General features: G+C 35.4%; 1 protein-coding gene across 1 annotated transcript in view; it reads right to left on the reverse strand.

Moving 5' to 3' along the window:
* Window positions 1-14,267, reverse strand: part of C1H1orf141 (chromosome 1 C1orf141 homolog) — a 52,243-nt gene that overhangs the window by 17,225 nt on the left and 20,751 nt on the right. The window contains exon 4 of the mRNA XM_059914860.1: window positions 7,801-7,868. Coding sequence (XP_059770843.1) covers window positions 7,801-7,868 — 68 coding nt within the window. The remainder of the gene's footprint in view (window positions 1-7,800; window positions 7,869-14,267) is intronic.

Below are 14,267 nucleotides of genomic sequence, written 5' to 3' on the forward strand. Positions count from 1 at the left end.
AAACAGAGAATTTGTTGCCAGCAGACCTTCACTACAAAATATACTTAAGGGAGTTCTTCAGGCTAAAGGGAAATGATAACAGATGGAAATATATCTTCAGGAAGTACTGAATAGCATCAGATCTGGTTGTATTTGGTTGTATTTTTACTCTGTTACTTTCTTTAAAACATATAGGAGTGTTGAAAGCAAAAATTATAGTATTGTCCTATGGGGTTTATAGTAATACATGAAAACTATATTATGAAAGACAGGGTTAGTAAATGGATTTATACAATTTAAAGGCTTCTAAATCTTTATGTGAAATAGTACAATTTTACTCTAAGTAGGCTTTGAAAAGTTGATGATGTATATTTTAATCCCTAAAGATACCACTAAAAAATCCAAACACAAAGAGGTACAGCTAAAAGTCAATAAATTAAAATGAAATGTTAAAAAATATTCAAATTACCCAAAAGAAGACAGGAAAAGAAGAACAGAGGAACAAAAAAATGGAGAGACAAACAACCCCCCCAACATTAGTCTTAAATTCATTCATATCAAAAATTACATTAAATATTAATGGACTAAACATTCCAATTAAAAGAAATTCTCAGAATGGGATAAAAGCAAGACCCAGTTATATGCTGTTTATAAGAAATGTACTTTAAATGTAAGTTGAAAGCAAATTGTTGGAAAAATATATACTGTGTAAACAGGATGCGTATGGTGGCTTTATTAATATCAGACAAAATAGACTTCAAGACATAGTATTTGCAGAGATAAAGATGATCAATTCATCAGTGAGACATAAAATTCATAAATATGTATGTACCTGATAACAGAGTTGTAAAATACATGAAGCAAATTGACAGAATAAAATGGAGAACAGGCAACTTTATAATAATAGAGGTTTTAACACCCATCTCTGCAACTGGTAGAATAACTAGCTAAACATTCATTAAAGATACAGATGATCTGAACAAAACTATCACCTTAACCTAATTTATAGGTATAGTTACATATTTATACATCTATAACATATAGATATATTCATATGTTTATAAGTATATACTTATAGAACACACCCTATAACTGCCAAATACACATTCTATTCAAGTGCACATAATACTTTCAATAAAACAAACCATATGTTGAATCTTAAAACAAGTCTCAATAAGTTTAGAAAGATTGAAATCCTACAGAATATGTTCTCTAACCACAATGAAAATTAGACATCAATAAAGTAAGATATCTAGAAAGACTCCAAATATTTGGAACTTCTACAACACACTTCTGCAGGTTTCATGTTTTAAGGAAGAAATCATAGAAGAAATTAGATAATTTTTCAAACTGAATGACAGTGTAAATATAACATATTAAAATGAATGGAATTTTAGTTAATGGCACCATCATTTTTCCAGTTCTCCGAAAAAGAAATTCGGGGATTATTATTCTAAGCACCATATCCAGTCACTTAAAAAATTCTGTCAAGTTTAACTACTTAATTTCTTTTTTTTTTTTTTGCCTTAAAAATGTTTTTTTATTGAGGTAACATTGGTTTATAACATTATATACGTTTCATGTGTACAGCATATATTTCTACTTCTGTATACCTTACAGTGTGCTCACCACCAAAAATTTAGTTTCCATACATTACCATACAGTTTCTTTTTTTTTTTTTTTTTTTTTATTTTTAGCTGTGTTGGGTCTTCGTTTCTGTGTGAGGGCTTTCTCTAGTTGTGGCAAGTGGGGGCCACTCTTCATTGCGGTGCGCGGGCCTTTCACTGTCGCGGCCTCTCTTGTTGCGGAGCACGGGCTCCAGACGCGCAGGCTCAGCAGCTGTGGCTCACGGGCCCAGTTGCTCCGCGGCATGTGGGATCTTCCCAGACCAGGGCTCGAACCCGTGTCCCCTGCATTGGCAGGCAGATTCTCAACCACTGCGCCACCAGGGAAGCCCTCTTTTTTTTTTTAATAAATTTTTATTTATTTATTTTTGGCTGTGTTGGGGTCTTCATTGCTGCACGTGGGCTTTCTCTAGTTGCAGTGAGAGGGGGCTACTCTTCATTGAGGTGCACAGGCTTCTCATTGTGGTGGCTTCTCTTGTTGCAGAGCACAGGCTCTAGGAGTGCAGGCTTCAGTAGTTGTGGCACGAGGGCTCAGTAGTCGTGGCTCATGGGCTCTAGAGCGCAGGCTCAGTAGTTGTGGTGCATGAGCTTAGTTGCTCCGCGGCATGTGAGATCTTCCCAGACCAGGGCTCAAACCTGTGTCCCCTGCCTTGGCAGGTGGATTCTTAACCACTGCGCCACCAGGGAAGCCCCACTATATAGTTTCTAACTACTTTATTTCTCTCCAATCAGTGCCCTCCACTACATTCCCATTGCTACTACTTTGGTTCAGTGCCTCACCATCTCTTACCTTGTAGATTTATGGAAAAGATATAGCAACAGATGATACATTTGTCTAAGAAGTATTTTGGTAAAAGTCAAACAAAAACTCATTGAACGAGCAAGGCATTTCAGGAGTCAGTGTGAATGTAGATGAGGGGAACTGATAAAGGTGTTAGTAGTTTTAAAGGGGAGGAGGCTTTCTGAGTCAGTGTGATGGACCATGCTGTTTACAGCCATATCTTATTGAGAGCCCTTTACAATTGTGGCAAAGGAGTAAAAAAAAAGAATCAACCTATAATAGAAAGAGAACAGGAAGGGGTGTGTGCGTGCCTGTGTGTCAGAGAGAGAGAGAGAGAGAAAGAGAGAGGTGTTAGCACATGGGAGAGTTCAAACAGATTTCTGAAAGACATAAAGTTAATTGAAGCTAGTAGCATAGTAGTGGGGGGTCACTAAAAAAAATTGTTATCTTTCTATCTTTCAGCTTAAAGTTGGCAGATATTGAAGATGGGAATGAGAACAGAAGTGGTAAAAGAGACACGTTAACTGAAATGCTGTTATGAAATTTCTGAGCCAGTTGCCAATTCCCCCATCTCCTAGTTACCCTATCCCACGTAGAGAGTTACAGGAAATTAATCCCAGGCTAAAATAAGTGGCTTTCTCTTAATAAACTTCTGTTAGTATGGGTTTTGGCTCCCCAAAGTAAAGCTCTTCACATGTTAGCATCTGGGAGGAAGGCTACCAGGCAAACTGCCTACTCTCTGCCTTCTGATCCTAAAGTAAAGCTAGCTGGTTGAGAACTCTACCATATACACAGAACAGTTAGTGTTCAATTCTGGAGAGAGACTTATTTATAAAATTAATGGCAGTTTCCTGGAAAAATTAACTCATATCTTTATTTCTAAATATGAACAAATGAAGATTTACCAGATATGATAAAAATCAGCAACTTCAAAGGTACATATGATGATAATCAAAAAGGACAGAACAAAAAGAATACCAGAAGAAACAGATAATTGAAGAAACAGAAAATAACTTAAGAAAATATGAACTCTCCTCAGAAAAATTAGAGAACAAATGTTAATAGGATTCTATGAAAATTAAAAAAAAAACATAACCAAGAACAATAAAGAAAATTTTGAAATTTAAAATACGATTACTGAACAAAAATGCAATAAAAAGACCAGAAGAAAGAGTTAAGGAAATGTTCCATAATACAGGGAAAATTTTCAAAGAGACAAAAATAGAGAAAAGTGATGTAGAGAATCAATCCAAGATGTCTAGTATTTGGCCATTAGAGAACAGAAAAAATAGTGGAAAGGAAAATGGAAAAGAAGTAATGGAGAGTGCTTCAGGGGGTTTCCCTGGTGGCGCAGTGGTTGAGAGTCTGCCTGCTAATGCCGGGAACACGGGTTCGAGCCCTGGTCTGGGAGGATCCCACATGCCGCGGAGCGACTAGGCCCGTGAGCCACAGTTGCTGAGCCTGCGCGTCTGGAGCCTGTGCTCCGCAACAAGAGAGGCCGCGATAGTGAGAGGCCCGCGCACCGCAATGAAGAGTGGCCCCCGCTCGCCGCAACTAGAGAAAGCCCTCGCACAGAAACTAAGACCCAGCACAGCCATAAATAAATAAATAAAAGAAGTAATGGAAAGACGTTTTTTAGACCTGAATAAAGCACACTTAGGCATAACCTCAAGACATTTCAAAACAACATTGATAAAGAGAAGATCCTAAAGTTTTCCAGAGAAAAAAATATCACTCACAAAAGACCTGGAACTTTTCATTAGCAACTTTGAATGGTATAGGACAGTGGGGCATTGTCTCTAAAGTTTAGAGAAAAAAAGATTTTCTACTCAGCCAAATTATCAGTCAAGTGTATGGGGAAAATAAATACACTCTCAGACATTCATGTACCATTTCTAGGGAAGTTTCTTGAAGATGTAGTTTAGGAAAGTAAAGATTAAATCCAAGCAGAAATAAGGCATGGGATATTAGAACCTGGAAACTAAGCCAGGAGTGGGATGACCCAGTGACAACTGCAGAGCAGGCTTAAAAGCAGTGAGTCAAATGTAGAGCAAGAAGTCTCTGGGCTCCATGAACAATTCCTCCAAGAAGACGGGAATGGATTCCACTAAACAGAATGAGAAAGGAAACTTAATCATATTCACATATTGGAGGCGGCATATCTTAGGGGTAAAGAGCATGAATTAGACTGCTGGGTTCTTCCTGGCACTGTTACTTATAATTTGATTTCAGCCAAGTTCCTTATTTTCTTTGTGCCTCTTTTTTCTCATCTATAGAATAGGAATAATAATAGTACTTATTTCACTGGGTTCTTGAAGGTGTAAATCATACATGTATACATATACTTCATATAAATGAATATATTGTACATTTATTATATATTATATATATATCTTTGAATATATGGGTATATATATGCATTTGAACAGTGCTTGGCACACTCAAGTACTACATAGATGTTTGCTATTATTATCATTCACCACAAGAAAAAAGAAAGGCAACTAGGAACTCCAGAAAAAGTATACAAGACAGTCAAGATCTAAATATAAGGGAAATTAATATATGGCATTATTTTTTAGTAACTGATGGAGAATAAGAAAAGAGAGCCTATTGTTTTTATACTGTATCCATTGAGAAGAAACATAGTCCTAGCACACTACTTTGTTCTACAATAAACAATTATTTACAAAAATGTAATAATATAAATGCTGTTTATAGCGTTTTTAGTTTTAAAATTAATCTATAGACAAAACATAAAGGCTTAATCAGAGTTGCAAAGTGAGTATAATCATTGACCTCAAAAATGTAAAAATAAAGATATACTTGACCTAGGGAAGAAGATGTGGAGGGAAGGCTAAAACTGCTAAGATCTTCATCTTATGTAAAGAGGAATCAGGAGTTAGTGATTAAAGTTGATAGGGAAGAAAAAAGTATTTAAAAAAAAAAAAGAAAAGAAAAAAGTATTTAGATATATTATTTCAAAGTTAAAACAGAAGAAGCAGAAAAGTAACTATCGAAGATACAGAAGAGGAGAGAGGGAAAGAGGTGAGATGTAGTGTAAATAAACTAATTCAAATCTTTGTTTTTGATTATGCAGTAGATAATGCTTAAATTTAAAAAATTAAATAAAAAAATAAAAAATTAGCAGTAGAAGCTCATTCTTTAGAATTATAGAGTTAATCATAAGAGGAATTGAAACCCCAAAAGGTTAAACATGGTTGTTTCTGAAAAGAGGAAATTAGAACAGGAAGAATGGGTGCAAGGGCTTTGTGTTCTTATTAGCCTTTCTGTATAATTTAATTTAAAAAGGCATATGTATATTTTAATTTGTTTTTTAAAAATTAAAATGTTTTATATAAGATGTTAGTAAATTTATTGTGCTGAGTAATCATGATGATGTTACAATATATTTATATTTCTTGGGAGATTTTTATTAAACACAAACCTATATAAAACAGGTAGATGAGGATAGAACTAATAAGCCAGACAGTGTATTTTGTCAATATTTTTAAAAAGTATAAAAGGTATAAATATGCAATAAAATGATAACATGTTATTAATTATGGTGCAAAGTATGTATTTCTTCATGTTTCATTCTCCAAATTAGCAATAAACAGGGTTAATAATAAGTAAATTAAGTGAGAGAGTGGCATGGACTTACAAATACTACCAAATGTAAAATAGATAGCTAGTGGGAAGCAGCCGCATAGCACAGGGAGATCAGCTTGGTGCTTTGTGATCACCTAGAGGGGTGGGGTAGGGAGGGCGGGAGGGAGACGCAAGAGGGAGGAGATATGGGGATATATGTATATGTATAGCTGATTCACTTTGTTCTAAAGCAGAAACTAACACACCATTGTAAAACAATTATACTCCAATAAAGATGTTAAAAAAAAAAAAAAGAAAGAGCCTGCTGAGAAGAGGGGAAGGAGGTCCAGCACTTCAGCTGCCATCTTGCCACAGAGTGGAAAGCCAAGGCAGGAAACCATTGTTGAGAGATGGAGACTGAGCCATTATGGCATCATATCAGCCCCTGGATCCAGCTGTGTCTGAAGCTAGACAGCCCTGGACATTTCATGTACATGAGCCAATGAATTCCCTTTTGTGTTTAAAAAATTAATTAATTAATTAAATAATAATACCAATAATAAGTAAATTAACACCTAAGAGACTCTCTTGAATGATTTCCCTTTGCTGATTCTCTGTATTAATTCCTCTCTCTAGTCTCCTAGATAAAACCTCCTGAATAAAATCCAGGCATGCTCAATGGTCAAGGCTGGTTGGTCACTTTTCAGGATGCCCATGTACCTCTGCTCAGGTTGTTAGCAAGAGTCAATAGTGCTGGTGCTACAGACATAGAGAACAGACTTGGGGTTGCCAAGAGGGAGAGGTGTAGGGGAGGGATGGATTAGGAGTTTAGGATTAGCAGATGCAAACTATTATATGTAGAATGGATAAACAACAAGGTCCTACTGCATAGTACAGAAAGCTATATTCAATATCCTGTGATAAACCATAATGCAAAAGAATATGAAAGAATGGGGCTTCCCTGGTGGCGCAGTGGTTGAGAATCTGCCTGCCAATGCAGGGGACACCGGTTCGAGCCCTGGTTTGGGAAGATCCCACATGCCACGGAGCAGCTGGGCCCGTGAGCCACAACTACTGAGCCTGCGCGTCTGGAGCCTGTGCCCCGCAACGGGAGGGGCCGCGATAGTGAAAGGCCCGCGCACCGCGATGAAGAGTGGCCCCCACTTGCCGCAACTAGAGAAAGCCCTCGCACGAACCTAAGACCCAACACAGCCAAAAATAAAATAAATAAATAAATAAAGTAGCTATAAAAAAAAAAAAAAAAGAATATGAAAGAATGTATATATATGTATAACTGAATCATTTTGTTATACAGAAGAAATTAACACAACATTGTAAATCAACTATACTTCAATAAAATAAATTTTTAAAAAATGTTCCCAATAGTATTGGTGCTAAACCCGTTATAATCATTGCTATTGTAATTATGTGAGTTAAATAACTATAACAGAAATGGTCTTGGCTATATATCAAAAGATTAACAAATGGATGTATATTTTCATATTCTAAATTAAAATACAATATTTAAATTATGCATGTATAATTTTCTATGAGGCCCTGTCTTAACTGACTTTATGATAACTGCTAGTACTTCTCATATTCAATAAATAATTTCCACTGTATTGCCTGTCCAACAAATAACATATTATTTTCTCTATTATTGCCATATATAGTTTTGCATAATATCAGAGATGAAATCACTTTAAAATTTTATGCTTCTGAATCCTAAAATTCATTTGAATTTGGGATTTGTAGAAAAATGTATAAAACTATTAGTGATAATCTGAATTTCTATTAAATAATTGTAAGCATGCAAATTAAACCTACCTCAGTTGTATCCTTAAGATAATGAAAAGATCTAATAGATTTTGATTTTAGATATTCTTCTACTGGCTCTAAAGAAACAAATGCAAACATAAATGATATTTCTATACTGTTAGACTACTTCTAATTTAACTCAACAAACCATTTTCTCTACTTGTAAACTTTTTAGAAATGTAGTTTGTTAGAGCTAAATATATTCTAGAATAATTTGCTTTTAAAAAGAATTTCTATTAACAGAATATAACATTCAATTACTATTATACAATACAGCTGTATTTTCTTAGAAAAAAATGATTTCTAAATCACACAGAATCATACTTGATAGTCAAATAAATCTTCTCATTAATTCCTTTGAAAAGAGAAAGATTCCCCTCAACCTGAATCCCCCATCTCCAATTATGAGTTTTACTAATTTGGATTAACATATAATGGATTTTTTTTTCAAGTAGGTATAATGTAGGGTCAAGCATGCAGACTTTGGATGTAGATAGCCTGGGACCAAAAACTACTTTTCTGTTTGTGAGTTATGTAGCTTTAGGAAAATCATTTAACCCCTCTGAGCTTTAGTTTCCCCATCTGTTAAGTGGAAATAATAGTACTTATGTAACAGGGATGCTGTGAGGATTAAATGAGATAATAGATGTAACAAACTTACATCTGGTATTCCTTCAATCAACAGTTATTTGTTGATCACCTGCAATGTGCCAGGCACTGGTGTTGGACTCTGGAATTGTGATTTCTGCCCAATGATGCACACATTTTATTGGATAGTACAGAAAAGAATTAAGTAAAGAAACAAAGGAGTGAACAATTATAAATTGAGATGCATGCTGTGACAGACATAGACAGATTTTGGTGAGGGGCAGCATTAGAGGGAGGTATAATTTAGATAGGGTAGTTGCTATGGATTGAATGTTTGTGTCCCTCCCACAATTCATATGTTGAAGCTCTAATTCTCAATGTGGTGGTTTTGGGAGTTGGGCTTTGGGGAGGTAATTAGGTTTAGATGAGGTGATGAGGGTAGAATGCCCTTGATGAGAATAATGCTCTCTCCGCCATGTGAGAATAAAGTAAGAAGGTGGCTGTCTGCAAACCAAGAAGAAGACTCTCAACAGAACCTGATCCTACTGATCTCAGACTTCCAGCCTCCAGAACTGTGAGAAATAAATATTTGTTGTTTAAGCCACCCAGTTTATAGTAGTTTGTTATAGCAGCCTGAATAAGACAGAAATTGGGACTGAGAGGTGGGGTGCTGCTGTAACAAATACCTAAAAATATAAAAGAACCTTTGGAACTGGGTAGTGGGTAGAGGCCAAAAGAGTTGTGAGGTGCATGCTAGAAAAAGCTAATATGGCCATGAAGAGATTTTTAAAGGCAATTCTGGTGAGAACCCAGAAAGAAAGAGGAGAGCCATTGAGGAAGCTTCCATTTTCACTGAGAATACATGAATAACCATATGCAGAAATGTTGGTAGAAATACGGATGGTAAAGGCCATTCTGATGAGCTCTCAGACAGAAATGGGGAACATGCTATTGGACAATGGAGCAAAGGTGATCCTTGTTATAAAGTGGCAGAGAACTTGGCTGACTTGTGTTTGTGTTCTGGTTTTTTGTGGAAGGTAGAACTTGTGAGTGATGAAATTGGATAGTTAGCTGAGATTTCTAAGCAAAGTGTTAAAGAAGAGGCTTGATTTCTCCTGACTGCCTGTAGTAAAATGCAAGATGAGAGAAATGAATTGAAGACAAAATTGTTAAGCAAAATGGAAACAGAACTTAAGAATTTAGAAAATTCTCATATTACAAAAACTGAGAAATCACGTTCAAAAGAGAACACTAAGGCTGTGGTGCACTGACCACTTGATAAGGAGATAAGGAGATTGGTATGGGTGTGCAACATGGACCTAATCAGCCATCCCAGCAGAGACACTGTCAGCTTGAAGTGAAGGGGATAGAGACAGGATAAAATGAAGGAAGGCTGTCGGACTTCTTGGGTTTTACAGGATAGGATCACAGAGCTATGCACTGCAAACGTGCTATTCCTCAAGACAAGGGAAGAATGACCATGAAGGTGACTCAAAGATCATCAGGCCTGCCTCAGTTTCTGCCTATGGAGACCTTGGGGGTAGGCCAACACTCCCACTAGATAGTCCTGGGGATGAAATCCTGGCCTAGGAGAGTCCCAGTGGGGAAGTGGGGGAGATGTGACCCTCGATCCAGCAGAGTTGTGAGAGCAGGACCTCTGCCCCAGTGGGTCAGGAAGGCAGAGCATCAAGCCAAAGAGGATTATCCTTGAGCCTTAAGATCTCATAAAGTTTGTCTTAGTAGGTTTTAAACTTCCTTGGGACCCATTACTCCATTCTTCTTTCCGATTTCTCCCTTTTAGAATGAGAATGTCTATCCTATTCCTGTCCCAACTCTGTATTTTGGAAGCACATAATTTGTTTGATTCCACAGGTTCAAGCTGGAGAGGAATTTTGCCTCAGGATCAATCATACCTTGAGTCTCACCATAGCTGATTTAGACGATATTTAGGTGAGACTTTGGACTTTAGTAATAACATAAAACTCAGTATGGCAGTAAAATAATTAACATGTTCTAGGATTCCTTTATTGTCCAGAAGGAGGGTAACAATATATTTTGAAGGATGAATATTGTAATTTCTAGGGTAATCATTTAAAGAATAGAAACAGAATGCATAACTACCAAATTAGTAAAGGGGAAAAGTTTAAATTTTAAAAACTCAATCCTAAATAAGACATAAGAGAAAATAAAAGGAAACACAGAATCAACAGGAGAGATAGAAGGAACAAAATAAGATGGCAGATTTAAATCCAAAGATATAAGTAGTTACACTAAGTACAAATGGACTAAATGCTCCATTTCAAAGACAAAGAAAGATTACAGAGTAGATTTTTAAATCTAACAATTTGATGTTTACAAGAGATAAGTCTCTTATGTAAGAGATCATAATGTTACAGAAATGTGGCAACAAGATGATGGAAAAAGATATACCATGTAAATGTTAGCCAAAAGAAAGCTGGTGTAACTACAGTAATATTGGATAACAAGACAATCACTTTGTAATTTAAAAGGGTTCAATTCACTAGAAATATATAATAATTCACTACAAATATATAATAATTCTAAAGTTTTATGCAATTAATAACACAGCCTAAACTATATTAAAAATCTGTAAAGCAAGATTTGATAACTCTACAAGGAAAAAATAAATAAGTCTGAAATTTCTCAGCAATTGACAGAATAAGCAAGCAGAAAAATCAGTAAGGATATAGAAGAGTTGAAAAACAATGAAGAAATTTGACCTAAAAGACATATGTAGAACACTGCACCCAACAGCCACAGAATATACTTTATTTTCAAGCACATACTGAACATTTACAACAATCGACCATATACTGGATGAAAATACAAGTGTTAACTAATTACATAGGACTGAAATCCTATGGAGTATATCCTCAAACTACAATGTAATTGTGCTAAAAATTTATAAACAAAAGATAATTAGAAAAGCCTCATATATTTTGAATTAAGACATAAACTTCTAAATAACCAATGGGTCAGAAGAAGAAATCATAATGGAAAACAGAAAATAACCATGATACTCTTGAAGAGCAAGGTGGGAAGACTTGCTCTACCAGATATCAAGGGTTATTTTAAGCTACAGAAATTAATGTTGTGTGGTATTAATATTGAAATGGATAAATAATATAATGAAACATAATAAGAACTCCAGAACAAAGAGCCCAGAGCATTAGGGAAAGAATAGCCTTTTTAATACCACGCTGGGATAGCTGGGTATTCACATGAACAAATACTAAATTTGACTCTTACCTCACTCAAAATGTAATTCCAGGTAGACTTTAGACCTAAAGGTAAAAAGAAGAACTAAAATCTTTTGCAAGATAAATAGAAAAAGATATTCATGACCACAGAGTAGGAAAAGATTTCTTAGATATGGTACAAAAAGTACTTATCAAATGAGAAAAGATTTGGTATATTTGACCTTATTAAAGTGGAAGAATTTTTGTTCATCAAAAAGACACCATAAAGAGAGTGAAAAGAAAACCTATAGAAAAGGGGAAGATATTCACAACACGCAAAACCAACAAAGAACAAGTAAAAAGAATATATTTGAAAATCAACAAGAAAAGGATAAAAAACTAATTTTGAAATAAGGTAAAACTTGGATGATTTCCAAAAGTTTAAATCCAATTTGTCAATAGTCTATGAAAAAGTTCTCAAACCTATTAGTAATCACAGAAATGCAAATTAAACCATAATGATATACTATTATATACCCAGTAGATTGCTAAAATGGAAAACTGACAATTCCAAGTGTTAGGAAGCAGAACAAAAAGAACCCTCACAAATCTGATGGGAGCATACATTGGTAAAAACACTTTAGAAAGTTGACATTATCTATTATAGGTGGAGATAAGCATCCCCGGTAATGTAAATCCTGGATATACACTCTCAAGAAACTTTTACACAGATGCAGCAGGATGCCTAAACAAAAATATTCATTTCAGCATTGCAATGACTGACAAACTAAAAACCCCAAATTTCAAGAGTAGTACGGACAAAGTGTGATATATTCATGCAATGGAATACTTAACAGCAATGAAAATGAAGCAACTACACCTCCACAGAACAATATGAGTGAATCTTACAAACAATGCTAAGGAAAAAAAATACAAATGAATGCATACGGCATGATTACATTCATATACAGTAAAAAGCAAGCAAACTAAACAATATTCTTTAGAGATGCAAACAATAGATGGTAAAAATTTAAAGAAAAGTAAGGAAGTGATTACCACAGAAATCAGGACAGTAGTAACTCCTAGGGACAAGGAAGGGAGAGGTGATTTGGGAAAGGTCAAGTGGTGATGTTGGCAATGCTCTATTTCTTGATGTGCAATATGGTTATATAGGTGTTTTTTAAATAATTGGTTATTATACTGTACATTTTATGCTATGTTCACTTTTCATAATGTATGTTATTTCATAATTTTAAATGGTTTAATAAAAAAGGAAAGTGATTAGAAAGAGGGCAAGAATGAAAGAAAAAATACCTGTCGGCAAGCTACTATAGTTGACACACAAAGATGATGATGATTTGGATTAGGGTGGTGACAGCAGACATGGTGAAAACAGATTAATTCAAGATGAGTTAGAATGAAAAGAGCTTGTTGATATATTGAACTTTGGGGAGGAGGGACAGGAGAGATCAAGGATTGCTTCTAGGTTTTAGACTTGAGCCAGTTGGCGCAAATTGGCCCAATGTACTGAGAATGGAATGCTGTTGCAGGGAGGGGATGGGAGAGAAAGTTTGAGAGGATGGCTAGGATAGGGAATCATGAGACCAGTTCTGGATATTAGGTTTAAGATGTAATGAGAAGTTTGAGTGGAGATATCAAATAGGTAGCTCAGTGTAGGCACCTGCCCTTCAGAGGATTAGTCTGGATTGAGATATAAATGAAGGATTTAACGGTATCTCTACAGTATTTTAAACCATAGAGATTTAAAATACGGTTGGGTGATCTAATCCGTAAGACTGGATTAGATCACCCAAGGAGAAAGAATGTAGAAGCAGAGGCAGGCTCAGGATTGAGCTCTGAGCAAATACAGTATTTTAAGGATGGAGAAGAGAAATTAAAAAGAGAGACTGAGAAAGGGTGAGATAGCAGAAAAACAGAGTTTTAAGCAGGAGGGAGTGATCAACTAACTATACTGGTATTGAGAGGTGGCAGAAAAATATCCTTTGGATTTAGCAACATGGAGATCACTGGTACTCTTAATCAGTGTAACTTCAGTAGAATGGTGGAGGCAAGACCAATTTGGAGTAGGCTGAAGCTTAAACAAAAGTTGAGGGAGTGGAGACAGTATACGTAAACAAATCTTTTGAGGAATTAGATTACGAAGAGTCACAGAAATGAGGTAATATGGGGCAATGTGGATTCAAGGAGCCTCAGTCAGGGTTGTTGATGAGCATGACACAATTAGATGGTTTTTTTGATAATGCCAGAGAGAGAAAAACAAAGACAACATAAAACATTCAAATTTTCTGAGGATCTATAACGCTAGTTCCTAGCTCACAGATTCCTTAAGTTTCTAGGAAAGTGAGTTCCTTTACAGTCCCTGTAAAGTAAATTTCTACTAAGTAAGATGTACAAGCTTGAGTGATTTTTTTTAAAACAATTACAAGAAAACTCAGGATTGAGCTGAAAGGAAATCCAAAGATTTTCTTTCCAGAAAAATAAACATAAAAATATATTCTTAATTTGTGAATTGTACAAATGTCTATTCTGACATTTATCATCTCTTTCTCTTAGGAAATTCTTCTTCATAGCTCACTGACATCTTTCACACTGCAGTTATAACCCATGGGCTTTCAAGCAAATGCTTTCAACAGAAACATCAAATTATAAGAACTTATAAGACAAGCA

This window comes from Balaenoptera ricei, chromosome 1 (genome assembly GCF_028023285.1).
Source record: "Balaenoptera ricei isolate mBalRic1 chromosome 1, mBalRic1.hap2, whole genome shotgun sequence".
NCBI classification, from domain to species: domain Eukaryota; kingdom Metazoa; phylum Chordata; class Mammalia; order Artiodactyla; family Balaenopteridae; genus Balaenoptera; species Balaenoptera ricei.